The 22,678-nt window shown below is 42.3% G+C and overlaps 1 protein-coding gene across 1 annotated transcript in view; it reads left to right on the forward strand.

Annotated features, from left to right (window-relative positions):
* Positions 1 to 1,750: 1,750 nt before the first annotated feature.
* The window catches only part of atp10b (ATPase phospholipid transporting 10B), a 28,820-nt gene continuing 7,892 nt past the window's right edge, over positions 1,751 to 22,678 (forward strand). The window contains exons 1-13 of the mRNA XM_033632660.2: positions 1,751 to 2,322; positions 8,505 to 8,709; positions 8,978 to 9,063; positions 9,371 to 9,477; positions 10,411 to 10,542; positions 10,771 to 10,898; positions 11,421 to 11,673; positions 14,683 to 14,882; positions 16,772 to 16,930; positions 17,612 to 18,137; positions 18,256 to 18,356; positions 18,448 to 18,574; positions 18,685 to 18,869. Of these exons, the coding sequence (XP_033488551.2) occupies positions 1,913 to 2,322; positions 8,505 to 8,709; positions 8,978 to 9,063; positions 9,371 to 9,477; positions 10,411 to 10,542; positions 10,771 to 10,898; positions 11,421 to 11,673; positions 14,683 to 14,882; positions 16,772 to 16,930; positions 17,612 to 18,137; positions 18,256 to 18,356; positions 18,448 to 18,574; positions 18,685 to 18,869 (2,619 nt within the window). The 5' untranslated portion in view covers positions 1,751 to 1,912. The remainder of the gene's footprint in view (positions 2,323 to 8,504; positions 8,710 to 8,977; positions 9,064 to 9,370; positions 9,478 to 10,410; positions 10,543 to 10,770; positions 10,899 to 11,420; positions 11,674 to 14,682; positions 14,883 to 16,771; positions 16,931 to 17,611; positions 18,138 to 18,255; positions 18,357 to 18,447; positions 18,575 to 18,684; positions 18,870 to 22,678) is intronic.

Below are 22,678 nucleotides of genomic sequence, written 5' to 3' on the forward strand. Positions count from 1 at the left end.
GTGTTTGTGTGTGTGTCTAGGTGTAAAAACTCTAAGTGCAAACTACCCAAAAAGGCAAAGTGGTGTAAAAACTGATGTAACGTGACACGTAACCTTGTTCCAGGTTCCTCCATGCATCGGTAAAAATCAGCTCTACATTACTGTTCCCTCTCACTATAACAGATGTATTATCTCACTACAGTAGACAGATGGTTTGTGCTAAATTGGCCCTCTCTCTTTCTCTTTTCCTCTCTTCAAAAAGGGCATTAATGTTGACATGTAAGAGAGGGGGGAAAGGCAGATGCTTTCTACTTTGTAGTGTTTCCATGTCACTGGAGTAATTAGGAATGCACAGACCTCTGCTCTGTGGAATCATGTGTGTGTTTTGTTTCCAAGAGTGTGTTTTGTTCCTGTGTGTGTGTGTGTGTGTGTGTGTGCAGTTTGGACTCACAGCTGCGCCACTGTGCAGTCGGTGTGCCAGCCAAGCCAAACCCAGCCAGAGCTGACTGTGACGGGTGAGAGGGTGAGTCTGGCACACTCGTGTCACGCCACTCCCCTGCTGTACGCGAATGGGATGGAAAATTACGCTGAGTTACCCCAGCAGAGATGCACCCGCCTGTGTCAGCTGTTCAAAGACAGGACAGGAAGTCATTTAATTTTTTTTTTTTTTTGATTGATAATAAATCACCTGTTAAGTCGAGCATGGCTTCCTTTAAAAAAACAAACAAAAAAACATTAACGGTCCATCTATCTCCATTTAGGGGCAATTTTTCCAATAATGCCTCTATATGCTGTGTATCGAGGTACGTGTAGTTTCATTACTATGGCTGTAATTTAAATTTAAGCACAATAAATGAGTGACCCAGTGTAAATCTGGCCTGTTTAAACAGGTTCTGCAGCCTGCTCTGGAAAAGAAAACATATGTCAACATGAGGAAGTGGAAGGCATCCTACATGCATGCCATCTGTGCAAGAAGCTGCTTTGTTGTAGTCTCACTCACACACACATGTAAGCAGGTTCATTCAACCAGTTCTGCATAATCATGATCAAACTTTAAACCTTTAACAAACTGTTTAAAAAAGTGCCCTCAGTCTTCAACAATTATTTCAGACCTCTGACCTCTCAGTGGATGAAAGTGAACAGACATTATGCACCACTAAAGAATCAATTATCATCTTTAGCCCTATTTTAGAAGGTCATATTTGTCTTTCAGTGTCATAGACTGTATTCTCCATCTGTATATTCCTGAATGAGTGGTGTAAGTTCCCTCTGCTGTGTTCATTCACACTCTGCAGACTCTTCATATATGTTTGCCCCGAGCGGTGGTTGCGCTCTGCTCTGTGTTGTGTTGTCAGTTCAAATCTCCTTATGACCCACTGCACCAATTTTATGCTCTGCAAATATTAGATTGTCAGCTGTGCATACCGTATCAGTGTTTTTTATTTGTCCTTTTTTAAGTGTTTAAATTTCAAGGACAACATCACACTGTAATGTATTAATGGCAGTAAAGACTACAATACTATGCAGGTCACTGAGTCATGATTCTGCAGTGTGAGGGACTTAAAAGAGTTTGAAAACTGAAATGAGATTATTGACAGCAAAATAAAAATCAGCTGAGTCACTGGAGCACCCTAAGCTAAATTTTTGACTGTAACCAGCCGCCTTAATTCCCCTCTCTGCAAGACTTGAACAGCACCAGTGCAAGGAATGCAAACACACCTGTCAATGCAAAGGGCGGACTCAGAGGAGGACTAGGTGTGTTGTCATTTGTTTCAACCTGCCATTAGGCCTCACACACTCACATGCACACAGACGCTCATTCAAGAAGAGGATGGGCCTGAGGAGTCTTTTTAACTCATCAGAGCTGTAAGTATTGAGAGGATGAGAAGGAAAAGCTGGTGAGAAGAGGAAAAGAAAGACAGACAGAGCAGCCATGACGTGGAGAAGTCCTCTGGCTCTGGTGAGGGATGCTCTGAGAGGTCAGAGGGCGCGGGACAAGGACCTTCGCAACTTGGTGTCAAATCTGCCTTATGAGGGCCTGGAGAACTGGAAGCAACCGAACCGCTACTTCCCTAACAACGCCATCAAGACCACCAAATACACCCTCCTCCTCTTCATCCCCATGAACCTCTTTGAGCAGTTTCACCGTTTGGCCAATATCTACTTTGTAGGCCTGGCTATTCTGAACTTTGTCCCTGTGGTGAACGCCTTTCAGCCCGAGGTAGCTTTGATCCCCATTTGTGTCATCTTGTCTCTGACGGCCCTGAAGGATGCCTGGGAGGACTTCAGGAGGTACCAGTCAGACAAGAAGCTTAACAACACACCATGCTTCATCTACAGCAGGTAACTGACTTAAAAACAAACATATACCGAATATAGAAGCAGTTTAGTTCATGCATGCTGTGGCAAGTGGAAACACTCATGGTACATTAACGGCACCTCCACATCTGTGTTGATGATTCTTATCATCCAGCATGTTGATGTCTGTGTGTAGATCTGTGTGATTGTGTGCTGCATGTGTGTGTGTGTGGGTTTTTTTTCCTCCTCTGCGTTCCAGCACCCCGTGAGAATTTTTGACTAAGAAATAGAAAATGTGTGGGAGATTATTCCTCTTTTGAAGAGCCTCACAACAATATCTCTCACCATCGCATTGTGCACATTTGATGAAATCCTCATCTGGGTGTTGCGTCAGCAGAGACAGTAAGGTTAGCGGTTATCTATTTTTGAATTACTGGTGAAAAATGAATAATTCACAAAGGAGGATAAACACTGTCATTTTCAACCCTTTTGCTGCTGTGATTTTGGAGCAAAGTGGGAGGAGGAGGAGGGGATGTGGATTTGCTCAGGATGTGATGTGAGACTGGAGACGACTGCTATGATGAATCCGCACATGCTCAACCTCTGGAAAGGTTTATCATTAACCAGCAGTTGCTTGCTTTCAAATTTCCAGAGAAAAGTCAGCAGGGATGTTGGGAAGTGCAGCCTCAGCTGGGGAAAAGCCTACATCATGTGTTTGTGTAATTTGTGTGTGGTGATAGGATCCAGGTGGCCTAAATGCAGACCCCAGATGCAGCATTTTGGACTCTTCAGAGAACGCACCAGTCCCTCTGGGCCTGTTAACGGACACTAGCCGTCTCTGCCTCATGCAATCTGATAAATAGCTGTTGAGTCATGGCGAGTGGGCTCTCGTGGGTCTCTCATTGCTCGTTGGGTGGGGATGCTAAAACTCCATTTTGGGCTTGTAAAGATTAGAACAGAATCGATTGGCTGGGATTTCTTTGAAGTATACAAATGTTTCCAGAAGAAGCTCGAGAATACATTTTAGGATTCCACACACTTCCTCTTTTTCTCTGTCTCAGGGAAGTTTATCCATCTGACAGCATGAGGAACACGCGCCCTTACAGTGCATTTAAAGGTCCACATGGAAGGCTGTCAGATGCTTTAACTTTAATTCATCAGACCTTCTCAGATGCACATCTTTATTTCCCATCACCTTTCACCCACATGTTGTTTTCACAGAGGCGTGAAGTGTGTGTGTTTGAGCGTGTCTTATCTTCAGGGTTATCCTATCTATCTTGTCTCTATTTTAAACTCTTGTCAATCTGCCTGCGCTCAAACACGCCGAACACGAAACACAATAGCTGTTAGTCATACTGATTGACTCCTAACTCATGTTTTTGTATTGTTAAACATCTGTAATTTATAGTCTGCTTGCTGCAAAACTTTAAAGCAGTCGCCACACCTCACAGACTGTTCCTGTCTGTTGTTTTAGAATCCCGAGAGCCCATTTAATCGAGTATATGTCGTATGAATGTGACTCATATCAAATCTACCATCAAACCAAACAGGTTATCTTAAGTGTCAAAGACATATCAGGTAACCAAATTCAAAAGAGCAGCAAAGTGGATGATTAGAGACACGTAAACATGAAGTTACAGACTGACAGGTAACTCATTGATTGGACAGTTGTGACAACTGTCATCCTGCATCATCAGGACTCGTGGGGAAAGCAAAATCTGGTGACTGAGAGAAGTTTATGCAGCACTTTAGTGCTTTTGATGTGTAGGCCTATATTTATCAACTGCCAATTGCCTGACTTGTCCAATCAACGAGTCACCTGTCAGTCTCTATGACTTCATGTTTGCTGCTCTTGGTCTATTTGTAACAAGTTGGTGCAAACAGGACCCGAATCAGAACTAAAATGTAACCATGTATAATTTCCCTCTTAGTTTGGACCAAATGAACCAAACTATAGGTGTGAAAGCATCCTTGCACCAAAAACACACCAAGGAGCAGCGAAGTATGGCCTGCGGCGAGCTGCCACGCTATGACTATGGAAAGATGCGGCGGCCGGTCCAAGCTGCAGCCGTTTGATTTGTGGTGAAGTGCTAAAAGTTGGGGATATTTTAACTTTAAGCAGCAAATTGTGGCCAGAGATTATCCACAGCCTATCAGTAAACAGAGTTGCAGGTTTTTTTTCCGTTAACAGGCTTCCCAGCTGCAGAAAAATGTAATTATTGCGGCTAGCCACATCTAACACATTATTGATACAACTCTCGTGTTTGTCTTTTAATGTTATGAATAAAGCAGCATCCTGATAGCTTTGTTCAAGCATAAAGACAGCCTGGATCTGTCACATGGTAACAATATCTACAAACACTTTAATCCATTCAGAAACCAAAGTGTAAAAATGACAATTAGACATTTTCCCTGGGGTTTTGTTCTGGACTACAGTACAGGCCAAAAGTTTGGACACACCTTCTCATTCAATGCGTTTTCTTTATTTTCATGACTATTTACATTGTAGATTCTCACTGAAGGCATCAAAACTATGAATGAACACATGTGGAGTTATGTATTTAACAAAAAAAGGTGAAATAACTGAAAACATGTTTTATATTCTAGTTTCTTCAAAATAGCCACCCTTTGCTCTGATTACTGCTTTGCACACTCTTGGCATTCTCTGCATGAGCTTCAAGAGGTAGTCACCTGAAATGGTTTTCCAACAGTCTTGAAGGAGTTCCCAGAGGTGTTTAGCACTTGTTGGCCCCTTTGCCTTCACTCTGCGGTCCAGCTCACCCCAAACCATCTCGATTGGGTTCAGGTCCGGTGACTGTGGAGGCCAGGTCATCTGCCGCAGCACTCCATCACTCTCCTTCTTGGTCAAATAGCCCTTACACAGCCTGGAGGTGTGTTTGGGGTCATTGTCCTGTTGAAAAATAATTGATCGTCCAACTAAACGCAAACCGGATGGGATGGCATGTCGCTGCAGGATGCTGTGGTAGCCATGCTGGTTCAGTGTGCCTTCAATTTTGAATAAATCCCCAACAGTGTCACCAGCAAAACACCCCCACACCATCACACCTCCTCCTCCATGCTTCACAGTGGGAACCAGGCATGTGGAATCCATCCGTTCACCTTTTCTGCGTCTCACAAAGACACGGCGGTTGGAACCAAAGATCTCAAATTTGGACTCATCAGACCAAAGCACAGATTTCCACTGGTCTAATGTCCATTCCTTGTGTTTCTTGGCCCAAACAAATCTCTTCTGCTTGTTGCCTCTCCTTAGCAGTGGTTTCCTAGCAGCTATTTGACCATGAAGGCCTGATTCGCGCAGTCTCCTCTTAACAGTTGTTCTAGAGATGGGTCTGCTGCTAGAACTCTGTGTGGCATTCATCTGGTCTCTGATCTGAGCTGCTGTTAACTTGCGATTTCTGAGGCTGGTGACTCGGATGAACTTATCCTCAGAAGCAGAGGTGACTCTTGGTCTTCCTTTCCTGGGTCGGTCCTCATGTGTGCCAGTTTCGTTGTAGCGCTTGATGGTTTTTGCGACTCCACTTGGGGACACATTTAAAGTTTTTGCAATTTTCCGGACTGACTGACCTTCATTTCTTAAAGTAATGATGGCCACTCGTTTTTCTTTAGTTAGCTGATTGGTTCTTGCCATAATATGAATTTTAACAGTTGTCCAATAGGGCTGTCGGCTGTGTATTAACCTGACTTCTGCACAACACAACTGATGGTCCCAACCCCATTGATAAAGCAAGAAATTCCACTAATTAACCCTGATAAGGCACACCTGTGAAGTGGAAACCATTTCAGGTGACTACCTCTTGAAGCTCATGGAGAGAATGCCAAGAGTGTGCAAAGCAGTAATCAGAGCAAAGGGTGGCTATTTTGAAGAAACTAGAATATAAAACATGTTTTCAGTTATTTCACCTTTTTTTGTTAAGTACATAACTCCACATGTGTTCATTCATAGTTTTGATGCCTTCAGTGAGAATCTACAATGTAAATAGTCATGAAAATAAAGAAAACGCATTGAATGAGAAGGTGTGTCCAAACTTTTGGCCTGTACTGTATATCTTGGCTCAACTAGCAAAGTCTCGAGGAAGTTTACAGGTCATGGGCAAGAAAAAGTTCAACACATAGCCTCCTGTAAAATGACAAAATATTGTTATTAAACTTCAGTTGCTGTATGGGTTTATAGGCTATAATTAAATACTGCATGCTAATTAGTGAGCTGAGATGCTTTTAGGTGGATTATGTTACAGAGCCAGGTCAGTTGTGTCCCTCTGTTTTCGGTCTTATCTCAGTGCTAAGCTAAGCTACGCTAAGCTAACGAGCTTCTGGCTTTAGTTTCATATTTAGTGTTAAGACATGAAAGTGATATCAAACTTCTCAACTAACTTTTGACAGGAAAGCAAATAAATGTATTTCCAAAAGGTCAAACTATATAGTCAAACTATATAGGTGCAGGATTACTGAAATACATTTTAAAGTGAGCTTAGCTAGTTAGCTTAGCTTAGCATAGCATAGCACAAAGACTGGACAGAGGGGAAAACAGCTAGCCTGGATCTCTCCATTGTTAACAAAACCTAGAAACACCTTTGTTTAATCTATACACAAATACAAAGTAGCATTTAATTTGAGGTTATGAACTGTTTTCTGGCTCAACTAGCAGAGACTCAAAGATGTTTATCGGTCAGGGGCAAGAAAAAGTCCAACACATAGTCTCCTGTTATTAAATTATTGTCATTAAATGTTTGCTTTTTAACAAACTAAAAGTCAGGTTAGCTGTGTCCGTCTGTTTCCAGTCTTTTTTAAGATATTTTTAGCCTTTAATTGATAGGACAGACAAGTGTGAAGGGGGAGAGAGAGAGGGAGTGACATGCAGCAAAGGGCCACAGGCTGGACTCGAACCCAGGCCGCTGCGGCAACAGCCTTGTACATGGGGCACCTGCTCTACCACTAAGCCACCAACACCCCCTGTTTCCAGTCTTAGCTAAGTGCAATGCTAAGCTAGCCAACTTCTGGCTTATCCTATGTAGCATACAAACATGAGAGTAGTATCATACGTTTCACCTTCTCGTGGCCAGAAAGCAAACAGCCTGTAACTGTCAATGGTAATTAATCTAAAAACACATTTGTTTTTAATCGCTACAAAAACCAAAGTGTAAAAATAACAATTTGACATTTTACTGAGGGTTATTTATGCTGCTGGACTAGGCCTATTTTTTGGCACAACTGGCTGAGACAGGTAAGAAAAAGTTCATCACATAGTCTCCTGTAAAACTGCAAATTATTGTTATTAAACTTCTGTTTTTGTACAGTTTAATACAATAATGAACTTTTAAGATGCTAGTAAGCAGATTTTGTTACCATTTGACAAAGTCAGGCTAGTTTTTCCCTCTGTTTTCAGTCTTAGCTGAGTGCTAAGCTAAGCTAACAGGTTTAGCTTCACAGTTAATATGAGAATGGTGCTTCCTAAAAATATGTAGGTGATGAATCACTGACCTGATCATCATCTAGGGTGAAATGTATTGTATGCATTGTGAGAACACACAATACTCTTTTGAGGAATGTACTCACCCTAAGTGTAACCTGTTAATGAGGCTGCCTGACATAAAAAGTGCTAATAAAGCTTCTCTGACAGATGAACAATGTTTGTGCAACCTGGTAAGTATATTCTAAACACAACATACTAAAAATACATAACCCCTTCCTCCTGGCTTTGTTTGAGGTGAGGCGTGGTGTTATGTGGCAGCCACCCGATCAGGTCCTACATGCAAGGCAGCATACCTGCAGCTCTCTGTCACCAGTGGTGAGCCAGCTTGACATGCAGGTTCAAACGATAAAGCAAGTGGCTTTCTGGGAACAGCCTCAAACCCTGGGAACAGCCTCAGGTCATAATGTGTAGGCCTACTGCAGCGTGTCTTCCTCTAAAAGTTTCCTTATTCTAAAACACACAAAACACATCTGGGCCGCTCTCCAAAAACAACAGCATTGATTTTTCATTTGGTTGTGTTGTTTATTCCCTTCTTAAGCAGCTGCTATGATTTTTTTTTTATCCATAAGGAGCGAGTCGATATTTCATTTGATTGCATGAACATAGACAAAATACGCCCACTGTGCCAGTATTGTTAAGAAATGTGACAAAAATCAATATAAAGCCGCCCAGGGACTTGTGTATCTTTATGAAATAATCTGTAATGACTGTTGGTGTCTGACATGTCTTATTTCAGGAAAGAGAAACAGTTTATGGAGAGGCGATGGAAGGATGTGCGAGTGGGAGATTTTGTGAGAGTGGTTTGCAATGAGATCGTCCCTGCGGACCTCCTGCTGCTGCACACATCCGACCCCAAGGGTGTGTGTCACATAGAGACGTCCAACCTGGATGGAGAGACCAACCTGAAGCAGAGGAGGGCGATGTCTGGCCTCTGTGTGTTGGTGAGGAATGCCTACTATTTCTGGGTGTCATTTCTGTGCTGTCTTTTGTCCCATACCTCTTTGCTTCCTCACCTTTCTTCTCCTTGTGATTGACGTTAAACACACGTCAACATTTCCTGAACGTCTGCGGTAACTGTGGGTCTTTATAGTAAGTCGAAGTCTAGTGACACACAGAAAACATACCTTTCAGTGTGGAAGTGCAGGTCAAGTTACATTTTAAAAGTTTCCATTCATACTTTTTGACTTTGTACCTCCTCTCCTCACCTAGGATCCTGAATTTGAACCTGAAAGCTTCAACAGTATCGTGGTGTGTGAAAAGCCCAACAACAATCTGAATCATTTCAAGTGTTATGTGTGAGTATCAAATACACAGATCACATGGATGTGATCCCCAAACAGTTCCTTTGAGCCTTTCAGAGCAGCCGAGCAAAACTAATTCCAACCCACTCGCTGCACTTTCAGATGCCACCAGAGGCATTATTGGGGCTGTAATAGACTATAATCGATTTCCTCGGGCACCACAGCTCTTACAGCTGGTCTACCCATGCTGTCCAGCTATGGCCGTAAAGCAGGGGAATTGCTAATGGGGAATATAAGCAGTAATGAATATCTAACAAGATCTGACAGTACAAAGGAGGTTTCTCACTTTCTCCTGCTGCAGAGAGAAACCTGATAAGGAGAAGGTGGGCGCTGGAATAGAGAGTCTGCTGCTGCGAGGCTGCACAGTGAGAAACACGGACTACGCTGTTGGCTTTGTGGTGTATGCAGGTATACTCTCCATTTACTAAGCTGCTTCACCGCTTTGACCTTGAGCTTTTAGTGTTTTTGTCAAGGGACTACGACTTTAGCTGTACTGAGGCCACGAGTCCAGATTTCCCCATCACAACCTCACCTTAATGTTTGACTTACTACCTGTAAAAATGTTGTTACACTTCCCTGCATTTTGTTGGCCTACATTATGACCTGCTACAGGTGCTATGTAATTATGTTGCAGAGCACAAAATTACTCCGATTTCAATGTGATTTTTTTTTCTGTTTTTGCCCAACATCTGTCCAGATTTGTCAAACAAGGCTGTGTGAACTGCTATGCTAGCATCTGTATGAGGCTGAAATTGGGCACAGCAATGCTTCAAGCTAAATGCTAATGTCAGCATGCTAACATGCTGATGTTTAGAAGGCATCATATTTTAGCATGCTAATATTTGCTAATTAGCATTAAACACAAAATATGATGGGTATGTTAGTTTTCAAGTATTTGTATATAAACCATAGTATAAAACAATTTTCAACAACTTTGACCTGATAATTATAGACTGTATAAAAAAAAGAAGATTCACCCTTTGGTTAGTGAGCATGACAATTTATTTAACAGCTTTGGAGATATTTCAGTCTGGATCAAAGTGTGGACCAAATGTCTGAGAGACTGACAATGCAATCTCTAGATCCATGCCGTTAGCATGGTTAAATAATCAGAATAAGTCTTTAAAATGTGTTTAATGTGTGTAATAATGAGCCCCAACATTTCCTGAAGTGTTGCAGAAGACATGACCTCATTGCCTAGTGCCTTGTTTCTTGTCCTTGTACTAGCCGACCCAGAATAAGCACATTTAAGGATGAAGTCATCACTTGCCATTGGTGTTCACTGACAGTTTGGAGTGCGGACTGGTAACTGAATTTACACCCTCTGATTCCATGTTTAAGGCCATGAAACCAAGTCCATGCTCAACAACAACGGGCCAAGATACAAGCGCAGCAAACTAGAGCGGAAACTGAACATAGACGTCATCTTCTGCGTCATTCTCCTCCTCACCATGTGTCTCGTCGGAGCAGTAGGTCAGTAATGAATTACATAACCACTACACAGACTGGTTCATGATTAATGATTTATGAGGGGACATTTAATTTCCAATAAAAAAAAACACAAACTTCAGTCGCTTTGGCCACAGGCCCAAACACATACCAGGAGAAGAGGGAGGAGACAGGGAAGGTGTGGTGCCAAAAATAGCCTTCCTCTCTGCGCGACAGTCGGTGTGATTAATTCTCCTGTCCTTACACATGCAGGTCACTACGTATTGCTGCAGGCGCTACCTGGTGTGCCCCCTTACCTGGTCCCTGACAGCAACGGTCACCTGGACAGTCCCAGTCTGTTGGGCTTCTACATGTTCTTCACCATGATCATCCTGCTGCAGGTGGAGGAGTCTGTCTGTGTCTGAGAGAGCATATGTAGTGTTTTTCTCAAATTTGTTAATTTGTTAATTTGTTTTAATTTGCTAAACTCCATCTTCTCCGTCTGTTGTCCACTTTTCACTCCTCTCAAATTTGTCATCCCATTACCTCCTTTCATTCCCTTCTCCGATCACTTTCTTACTCTCTGCTGTATCTCTTGTCTATACTTTGATTTTTTTCCTCTCTTCTTTCCTTTCCTTTCCTTTTCTTTTCCTCTCCTTCCTTCTTTTATCTCTCCTCCTCTCCTCTCCTCTCCTCTCCTCTCCTCTCCTATCCCATTTCCTTTATTTTCCTTTCCTTTCCTCTCCTTTCCTTTCCTTTCCTTTCCTTTCCTTTCCTTCCTTCTTTTATCTCTCCTCCTTTCTTCTCCTATCCTCTTTCCTTTCTTTTCCTTTCTTTCTTTTCCTTTCCTTTCCTTTCCTTTCCTTTCCTTTCCTTTCCTTTAATTTCTCTCCTCTCCTCTCCTCTCCTCTCCTCTTCTGTAGATCTTGATTCCTATCTCCCTCTACGTGTCCATTGAGTTAGTGAAGATTGGTCAAATCTTCTTTATCACTAATGACATCGACCTGTACGATGAGGAGACAGACAGCCGCATTCAGTGTAAGGCCCTGAACATCACGGAGGACCTGGGACAGATTGAATACATCTTCTCAGACAAGACTGGCACCCTCACTGAGAACAAGATGGTGTTTCGCAGATGCTCCATCATGGGCACCGAGTACCCACACAAAGAGAATGGTAACCCTTCATACTGAGACATTTTATCTGACCAAAAAGAGTTGTTGCAGCGCCACTGCTTTTCATCGTATACACTTATGTATTTATATATACAATCATTAAAAAAAATTGGATAGCACAATCACAGATGTCACCAGAGAATAAATCGCTAACTTGCTCATTAGCCTAACATTAAAAGATCGAGAAGAATCTGCCTACTTACCACTTGTGAAACACTTGATAAACAACTGAGCTGCACTGACTTCAACACTTTGACTAATGCCAACATAGCGCATAGCAACATAACTCTGGCATACACCAGCATTCACATACCTCTGCATGTTGATTCTGAGCTGTTTGTCACCTGTTCAGCTGGAAAGCACTTCCTGGTTGGCTCTGCATATGAAACTTAATTTCCAGTTATGCTGTGTCATGATCAGCATCAGCTGATCAACATTTTTGACTCTGTCTTGCACATACCGTAAAGGAGTTAAAGGGACAGTTCACCCCAAAATCAAAAATACATGTGATTATTTTGGTATTAGTTATTGAGTGTTGGAGATATCGGCCGTAGAGTCTGCCTGCTCTTGAATATAAAGGAACTAGACGGCACTCAGCTTGTGGTGCTCAAAGCACCAAAAAATACATTTGGAAAACTCAACACCAATGTATCATTCCACAAATCATGACCTGTTTACTCAAGATAATCCACAGACCTGTTGTGAGCAGTTTCCTGTTGAACGTGTCACCCATAGATGTGTAAAGAGAACTGGATACAGCACTGGAGGCGTGGTTCATTCCTTTGAAAGATGCTCAGTGGCACATGAAGCCAAAAAAAGCTTTTTCTGTGGTATGAAATTACCAGGCTCTTTCATATTACTGGGCCCACAGAGCAAGCACACTAGAGACTTTTGGTGGCCTAGCAGCTAAATTCCAGTATAGCCTTCTGCTAACTTGGATGGGGATTAAATGATTTTTCTTGACTTTTTGAATGTAATCAGACTAAATGGATAGTTTCACAGGGGTTGTGATGCTTAAAAAATGTATCTACTGGGGCGTTGGTGGCTTAGTGGTAGAGCAGGCGCCCCATGTATAAGGCTGTTGCCGCAGCGGCCTGGGTTCGAGTCCAGCCTGTGGCCCTTTGCTGCATGTCAATCCCCCTCTCTCTCCCCCCCTCACACTTAACTGTCCTGTCCATTAAAGGCAAAAAAATGCCCCAAAAAATATCTGTAAAAAAAATGTATCTACTGATTTACAGATATCTCTTGAGTCTATGGGGTAAAGTCTTTTTGAGGCCTATAGGCCCGTTTCCACTGAAGAAGTTCCTGGTGCTATTTGGGGAGCAGGAACTACTACAGGAACGTCCTCTCGTTCGGCCCTCTCAACCACCGTGTCTCCACTGAGAGCGGAGTACGAGGAAGGTTCCTGTAAAGTTACGGGCTGCCTCTGGATGTGACGTGATCATTGCGCGACCATTTTGACTGGAGCGACGTAGAGACGCTGTTAGCCGATAGCGGTGTCTGTAATAACTCACTAAATGGCCGGTGAAAAAAAATATTTTTTCCAGCGGATGTCTTAGTTACAACATGATTGAGCTAACTGGAGTAGTTTCATGTCGTATCCGACAACGGGAGGCTTTTAGCTGATGTTAGCTTTGCTGCTGCTTTCTAGACATCGTGATTTCCCAAAACTGAATAAATACCACACATAGGAACACAAAACTGCTTTGCTAGCTCAATCATGTTGTAACTAAGATATCCGCTGGAAAAAATATTTTTTCACCGGCCATTTAGTGAGTTTTTTTTACGTGGCGGCGAAAGCTATATGAACGAGCTAACCCTCGTCTGCTGAGTTTTAAAAATGCCGGCTATTTTGTTGCTTTCTGTTGACGTCACATCCCTCCTTGAGTATATCCAATCAGCACCAAGTAATCCCCAAGCCCCAGCCGGGAGTCTTTCGGGGCCGTTCTGAGTACCTACCCCGAGGCAGGGACTTGTTTAGCCCCCGTAAAAGTTCCGGAACTCTGTCCTTCGGGGGTGGTTCCTGCGGTGGAGACACACACCAACGGCCCCGGCCCCGTAAAATTACCCCGAAGTTCCTGCGGTGGAAACGGGCCTTATGGCATCATGTGACAGACACAGGTGTTGTAATTCCACATTTGGCTAATATGTAAAATTGGCTTCAAACTGAGGCTTGTTGTCACTGCGCAGAAGGAAGCATGACTCCACTCATGGATGAGAGGCTCATGCTCATGGCAGCACATGATGTAAACATTAATGGCGTCCTTGGCTGAGCTGTATCATTAGCTAGCTCAGGGGTGCTAGGTGAGCTAGCAGTAGATGCTTCCTTCTGTGTAGTGATACAGTTTGTGGGTGTAGTTTGGTTTAAAAAAAAAAATAGTTCATACATGAAACTGCTCACAACAAGGTCTGTGGATTATCTTGAGTAACTGGGTCATGATTTCTCGAAAGAGACATTGCTGCTGAGTTTTTCAAATAGATTTTTTTGGCACTTTGAGCACCACAAGCTGAGTGCCATCTAGTTCCATTATATTGGAGAGAGGGAGACATCTCTACAGCTGATATCTCCAACACTTGGCAACTCACACCAAAACAGCCCATACTGCTCACTAGCCCTACAGGTAAGGTACAGGTATGGGACTCTTATCAGTATATTTTATCCCCGTTTTCACCTCCATATTGTGTTGTTGAATCCTGATTTTTTGCTTCCATATTTGTAGCTTCAATCTGATTTGCTACACCATCTAATTGTATTACTGATCTATTTACTCTGGAGTTGGGTTTCTACTTATATAATTCTTCCCAAAGTTCATTTATTTTGACTAATTTAGGGGGCAGTCCCTTCCACCTCCCTTCCATGTGGGTATGACTGTTAAATCCAGGTTTTTAAAGTACTTTGACGCTGCGGTTGTGGTTAAAGGCTCTGCATTTGAACATGACATGACCTGACATAAAGAACATAATATATGGTACGTGCTGTACGTATCAACATGTTTTTTGGGATTTGCAGCCATCCGCCTAGCTGTCCTTGATGAACCAGAGTCCGACGAGGAGGTTATCTTCAACCAGAGGCCACGACCCCCACAGACTGGATGGTCTCTGGATACTGAAGACACCGAGCCTAAAGACAAGCGCCATCACCATGACAACCGACGCAAGAGCAAGGTCATGGGAAATGCCCAGAGCAATGTGGCCTTCAGCAGTCCACTGGTAAGATGATCGCTCAGTCAGGAAGAAAAGGCAGATAGAGTGGGGAGGGGTTATGGGTTTTGCCTGTCTTGATATATAATGCCAGGTCGCAGGGAGCCACAGTGGGGAAAATGGTGGTCAGCATTTTGTTTACTCCTGCAGGAGGTGAAGTCAGGTAGTTGACTCAAGGCCACCCCGAGGGGCCCACAAATTAGACTCATTCTTCTTGATTAACAAGTGTCCTTGCAGTTATAATCACAACTGAGTAGTACAAACAAATGGCTCAAAATCAAACATGACAGTGCACTTTATACACAATGTGAACCGGCCCACTACAATCAAGCTCAAATTAGGAAGATGGGACAGCTACTGAGACGTCCTGTCTGGTACTAATGTAAAGAGAAATGAAATATAATGTCCTTATATTGAGTTTAGATGGTGTCTTACCACAGAGGCATTCTTATGGATGCATTTGTCAGTATGGAAATGTAACTTTATCTATCCATCCATCTATTAAACCAGTTATCCCGCTCACCGTGACGGAGAACTGGAGCTTATTAAAGCATGCCAGTCTATCCAGTCTATCACAAGGCTGACAAGATCATTATGATAAAAAAATATTAGTTATAATTTGGTAGATTCAGTTTCAGTCATTATTATATGAATAGATAAAATTATTACAATACTGAAGCGGAAATATTTTCTATATATAAATCAGCTGCATTGGCCAAGTATGTGTACATGTACGAGGATTCTTCGTTTAACTATTAATAGACATACACAGAAAAGACACACAAGCTCAAAACAAGGCTGAACAAGGTAAACATAAACAGACTGCTGTAAAGATTTGACTACTATGTACAGATATAGCAGATCCACGCCAGCATGGTTAAGGGTGCAGACTGGAAAGGGTGCTGGAATAAATATAGAATGATTATGAAACAGGTTGCTTTATTTACATGAGGTAGGTGGATATGACAGTATATACAATAGAGGTAGGGGGAAAAATCAATACAGCATAGTACTGTGATATACTGTGAAACTCCCTATTTCATATGTGTCCCCCTCAGCATTGATACAAAACCTACATCCTTGGTTAAGGTCCTTGGAAACTGTGAGTCCCAGAACCCCGAAGGTCTCAACACTTATTCCACTTCTTTTAATTACATTTGCTGTCTAATTCGATAATTAGCATCTATACACGTTTCTAAGCTCAAGACATTTTTACTTTTAACCTATAACCACTTTAAAAATGCAGTCCCATGTCTACATACAAACTCAGAAGACCTCAAACTGTCATTTGTTTACCCAAATCTCACCCATCCTTGAGTCAAAAGGCCTCACGTTCCCAGTCCCCGCTGCAGATGGCCGAGCTGCTAGGTGTCAGTGATAAGCACATCCATTTTGGCTCAAAGTTGCCCCTGTGTCTGTGACGGGACATATGGTCATGCTGGGCACCATTTGGCACAGACTACCGATGTCACATAAACTGTAAACGTGCACTATAGATTAGTCATCGGCGTCTTGATATACAGTACAGTAGCTCTGTGTCTATTTTTGTCGACGGGGCAAAGAGCAGAGGCCTGGAGATACAGGCTGAGACAGAAAAAAGTCTTGTGTTTCTTCCAGCAAGGCAGTACAGAGCCCATATTTGGATTTCCTCACGCTGGGTCTCTAACAGAGCAGAATGTGTGTGTGTAAATGAAAACTTCCTACCTTCCCTCTGTCCTTTTGTCCTTCCTGTAATCTTTCCTCCTACATGAGCAAATAAAACTGGATGAAAAGGTTAAAGGCTAAAAACGTTTTTTCAATCCTGTCATGTCAAAAACAGTGAAAGCTGAGTGTAAGCAAGAAACAATTTATCAACATGAGCTTTTAATTAAAAAACTGATTAACTTTTACTCCAACAGGAAACTGAGGTGATTCCAGACAGGAAGCTGCTTCAGCAGATTAGCAGGGCAGAGAGCAGCAGCAGCAGCCAGAAGATAGATCCTTACCTGGACTTTTTTCTGGGTCTCGCCATTTGCAACACGGTGGTGGTTTCCATGGCAACAGCTCAGAGACAGAGGGTGAGCACTCCGTTTACTGCCACTGTGGACTGGATGTAGAGATAGAGGGCACAGTCAGGAGAGGAAAGATGGGCGAAGGATGTGTTCTCTTGAAACTCTCAGTGTGTAAACTTATAAAAAATGGAAAACTTTTCTTGTAGAAAACATTATGGAGAATCCATTAACTGTCTCATTCATTACTTAATATAGTGCCCAGCCATTTGGCTGCAGTGCTGCAGTGAAAGCTCCACAATTTAATCAGTAATACACATAACAATTAAGTTTAAACTCTTCCTATTAACCTCAAAGATTTAGTTTAATTTTGAAAGTTCTGTTCAATTGTTTAGCTTCAAGTTTCTGCTCTCTCATCAGTGGTCAGTACTCATTTTCTCTCATCTTTAAGGCCCCGGTTGTAAAGCCCTCGCTAAATTAGCCACATAGTAAAGGGAGATTTGCAAGGGCAATCAGGGTTGCCTTTATTAATTTTAGTACTCGCTGCTCTGTGCTGTCTCAGGTCTGACAGATGGGAGAAATACGTGGGTTTTCCCTTGAGTTTGTAATTAAAGGTAAAAGCACAAAAAGAAACAGAGTGGAAATGGATGACAAGGTTTTAAGAGTGCGTTGGCACCATATGGGTGTTTGGGCAATATGGTGACGTAAAAGACTATATAACATTGTATTTTCCTTGCATTACCTTTTCAGGTGAGTGGGTTTTCCTGCTCCAGTCAGACAAACAACCCATTGGGAACTTTTTCCGACCTGGTGAAAAATGTTTTCACCTCCTGGCAGCATGAGCCGAAGAGAAATCGCACCTTCTCAGAGGACTCAGTTGTAGAGGAAGACCATTTTAACCCCCCGGCAAAAAAAGAGGAGTCTGGAGACACCAATGGGCTCCAAACATGTTCACTCCACGCTCCATCCCAGTGCGACAAGCCTGGAACGACCTTAGATGATCTGAGCTATGAGGCAGAGAGTCCAGATGAGGCAGCCCTGGTGTACGCAGCCAAGGCATATGGCTCCATCCTGCTGGCCCGCACCCCTGACAGCGTGACGGTGAGGCTCCCGTCCGGGGAGGACCTGGTGTTTGAGGTGCTGGACACCTTGACCTTTGACTCCAACAGGAAGAGAATGTCTATTTTGGTGCGACACCCAATCACCAAAGAGAATGTGTTGTACACTAAAGGTGCAGACTACGCCATCATGGAGCTACTTGGTACACCGTACGCAGGTATGTGCAGGAGAGAGTGCATACACACATTTATTAAATGTGAGATATCTGTGATACCCTGGGTACTTTCATAAACCAAAATAAACATATAGAAATATATCTGTGATATTATTTTCAGAGCATCTCAGTGAGAAGCAGAGGAATATAGCAGCAGATACTCAGCATCACCTCGACTGCTATGCTAAAGAGGGGCTGCGTACACTTTGCTTTACAAAGAAGGTTCACAATCAAATATATTAATATTCACCAGCATAATTTTCTGATACTAGAGGAGCTCTGTCTCATCCTTTTTTTTCTGTGTGTGCTGCAGATTGTGAGTGACAAGGCATATGAAAGCTGGTCAGTGAACAGACGGAGAGCTCTGGCTGCTATAGACAACAGAGAGGAGCTTGTAATGGACTCAGCTGTGCAGCTAGAGACAGACCTCTCCCTGCTAGGTAACATACATCACCCAAACACACATCAGTCATTATTGACATACTGTGTATCTGTGTGATAAGCTCTGTGTTTGCATCATGCCTGGCTTTGGATGTATGTCCTCCTGCAGGGGCGACGGGCATTGAGGACCGTCTGCAGGAGAGTGTCCCAGACACCATCGTGGCACTGCGGGAGGCAGGGATCCAGGTGTGGGTGCTGACTGGTGACAAGCCGGAGACAGCTGTCAACATTGGCTATGCCTGCAGGCTACTGGAAGAGGAAGACCTGGTGATTAACATGAGCTGCAAAAACAAGGTGAGGAGGCCGCTGTCTGCCTCACTGAGGGTTGGCTGTTTGACTCGAGCTGCTTTACTTTACTGCTTATTTGAGATGATAAACAGTCGTACATCTCTGATTCATTTCTTACACCACAGTTAGAAGTGTTCTAGTAAATCACACATGAAATAAAAATGTTAATGTACTTAAAGGCAGACTATACAGATTTTTAAAAAAAAAAACAACAACAAAATAATGCATTCATACAAAAGTAATCCCTCACAATTGTCACTTATGAACCACTAGAAGTGTGTGGTGCATTATTTATCTGCAGAGAATCTGCCCTTTGCCTGTGTTCTCTTATTTTCTTTTATTTTGCTATGTTTGGGACATTTCTGGACATACACCCACAGAGTGCACAGGTGAGGTCAAGACTTTAAAAAAAGGTGGCAACCAGGTACCTGACCACAAGCTACATGTTTCCAAGCAGAAGCTACAAAAATCAGACACAACGCCGAAAAAAAATGCAAATATAGCGTGGCAAAGAACCAAGTGGGCAAAGCTCCTTCCAATATGAGAGTGAATCTTCAGTTGTCTTCAGCTTCCTTTCTCTACTGATACTGTAACAAACAGTAACTGACAATTCCTGCATGGCGTACCATTAAAGCAACATTTTGGAAAATCAGCTCAATAAACCAGTTAGCTTAGAATAAAGACTGGAAGACAAGGGGAAACAACTAAATTGGCTTTATCCAGAGGTAGGCCAACTAAATCTGCCTACCAGTAGTTGCCAGGCAAAAAGCAGAAGATCCAGGAAGTTAGTCCAAAAACAAAGACTGAATCATAATCTTTTGTTTATAATAACCTCTGCGACACAAACTGGTGTTGAGCAAACGCTGCTTCGGTTGGTTAGTTTTTAGCCACCTATAAAAGGCTGGCTATATTTAGAATATTTTCACCACTTTACCTTGCTGTCAGAAAGCCCTTTCCGACCGGGAACTGAAGCCTTATCTCAAAGCCATCAGACTCCATTGACAAAAACACTAACTTTACTTCACAGAACACCAGAGTTGCTGGTCTACTGCTGTCTCGGTTAGTAAGTGTGTGAGGGAAAGATGAAAAAAGAATTCAAATACAGCACACTTAAACTGATTCTGATTTTTCCATGAGGCTAAAATACGTTTTGCTGCAGCCCCCATCAACCACAGTAGGCTACATTGCTTAGCTTCTGTGTCAGTATATTAGCGACACACTACATTAGATAAGCACTGCAGAAATGTCGGATAAGTCAAACACCGTGTTTATATATACATCATTGTACATTACAGTTTATACAGTATAACATTAACATTGTTGCAGTCATGGCTGAAAATGACAACAGAAATAAACAAGTCAGCCAGTTTCACATATCTCCATAATTTGCCAGTTGTCTACCCAGAAGTAATTGTTGGTGTTACATCACAGTGATTTGGTCCATAGTCAGCCACATTACCCCCATGTTTTTACACATTTCACACACACAGTAAATTAATTAGTGAGCTCAGATGTGCGTGTAGGTGAATTTGCAACCTCTGGACAGAAGCAGGGTAGCTGTGTCCTGGCTTTATGCTAAGCTAAGATAAGCTAATTGGCTGCTAGCTTCATATTTAGCATATGAAGGTGAAAGTGTTGTCGATCATCTCATCAAAGTTGAACAATTCCTTTAAACTTCTATCTCTTTATCATTTTTTAGTATACTCTTCAACATCAGGTTTTATTTTAGGTTTTACAGGTTTAATTTACTGGTTAATCTCACGTCAGGAGATCTTACCAGACGTGTCAAATAGTTGGAATAAAGTTGGTACTGAGTTGGCAGGATTTTTGAAAATAAAGTAAAATATCATCTGCATCAAGAGACATAAAATGGAGTGTGTTATGTGCTGTGAATATGTGCAATGGGCTTAAGAGATAAAGCAAATGTGTGAAGACAGGGCAAAACTGATGAGAATAATTATAATGAAAGTCACATTTAATAGGGCTACTTCCCAACTTAAAGTCCATTTATTTCTTAATTTTTTAAAAAATACAAAATGTTAAAATATTTCTCACCCACGAATACATGGCTAAATATTTGAGCCACACAGTAGGAGGTGAATAAAGTTTTGAAATTAATTAAATGAAATAAAAAAATAAGAAAAGCCAACAAGCACCACAAACTCTTGTTGAACATTGGCCTTTTTAAACAGATTAAGGCAAGACATGATTTATATTCCACATATCACATACAGCTTGTTTCCAAGGGCAGCACAGACTTTTTTTGACGGTCATTCAGGACAAGCCAAGTGTCTCCCAAGCAGTAAGTTCGGGACCTGTGAGCTTGTCTCCCTCCAATTTAAATGGCCAAACCTTTTTGACCACTTTTACATTTTAACTAAAGGTCAAACCCTCACATTTTCATCTGGGAAAGATAAGGTGTCAGGTGTGGGTGCTGCTTCTCTGAGGTCATTAAAGATCTAGTAGCACAGGCTGGAGCCCTTCATAACAACCTGACCATGTCTAATCATTCCCGGCCTTAAATAGACCAAAATTACCCGTCGGCTCTAACAGATACACGAGGAGCTTTCTGGTACAAAGGGACTGCCATGCTCCTCTCAGATAGGACTAGTCATTGATGATGAATGGAGTGAAATACCCCCAATACAATATCTACTGCTTTCATATCTAATTACCAGTCTAATATTCAGCCCTCAGGGGAAATACCCCTTTGCTCATATTGGTAATGAACTTTTTTTTTTTCTCACCACTGTAACTCGATGACCATCTGAGGGATGCACTCACACAGTCATCACCTTACCACACCGAATGAAATTTAACCAGCACTTGATAGGTGGTGAAAAACCTTTTCCTTTTGGCTAAGAGACTGGAGTTATTTACAGACAACGATGAGTCTGATGGGACCAGAGCCTCGTAACTGCTTTTAGTCAGACATCATGAACATGACTCAACATCAGGGTGCTGTTTCATTCACTAGCATGTACCGTATTAGGGGTCTACTATGATTTTCTTTATCTGCTGTCATACATATAATGTTACAAAGTTGGAATACATCAAATGTGGCCAAAGTTTCAAATAATAAAGTAAACATACAGTATATAAAAGTAATCCCTGCGAGCAAGAACCTCAGTCATCTGCTCCAGACACACTACTGCAAGTGTTTACATAACATACACAACCCGTTTTCATTCCCAGGTGGTTAAATACCGATGCTTTGCCACGCCCCTCAGCGTCTCATAGTGACACACAGAACACCCTTTAGCCTGACTAGGTGACACAAAGCTGAAACATTTTGTAACACATCATTAAGGTTGTAGAATGCTCGCAGTCAGATTTGGGCGACTAAAGTACGACTTGGTTAGGTTTAGAAAAAAGGTATTTTGGCTTAAAATAAGTGCGTTTGTGATGTGAGTGACGTCAGCGCCTGACAACCATATGTAAATTAGATAAAGTTACATTAAAACAACATTGGCGTTTTGCTTCACACTGGATGTGAACTGCAGTCTCCTGGTCCGGTTTTGTTTGATCTATCCCCCTACGCTTCCTCCCACCCTACATGGACTTTCTTGCTCTTTAAACTACAGCAGTTGCTCTCAGCATCAGGTATTGCCATGGATGGATTCACACTAGAGATAGTATAAACCCTGGTGCGTCTCATAAAGAGGTCAAAGGCAGCCTTAGGCGTCGATATCACACACCGAACAGCATGACAAAGGGTTGGTATTAGACTACCTGTGAATGAAAACGGGCTGACATACACTGTTTCATGTAGCTACATGCTAATGTCAAGGAAACATGTAATCTTGGTTGCTGAT

This window comes from Epinephelus lanceolatus, chromosome 7 (genome assembly GCF_041903045.1).
Source record: "Epinephelus lanceolatus isolate andai-2023 chromosome 7, ASM4190304v1, whole genome shotgun sequence".
Classification (NCBI taxonomy): Eukaryota; Metazoa; Chordata; class Actinopteri; order Perciformes; family Serranidae; genus Epinephelus; species Epinephelus lanceolatus.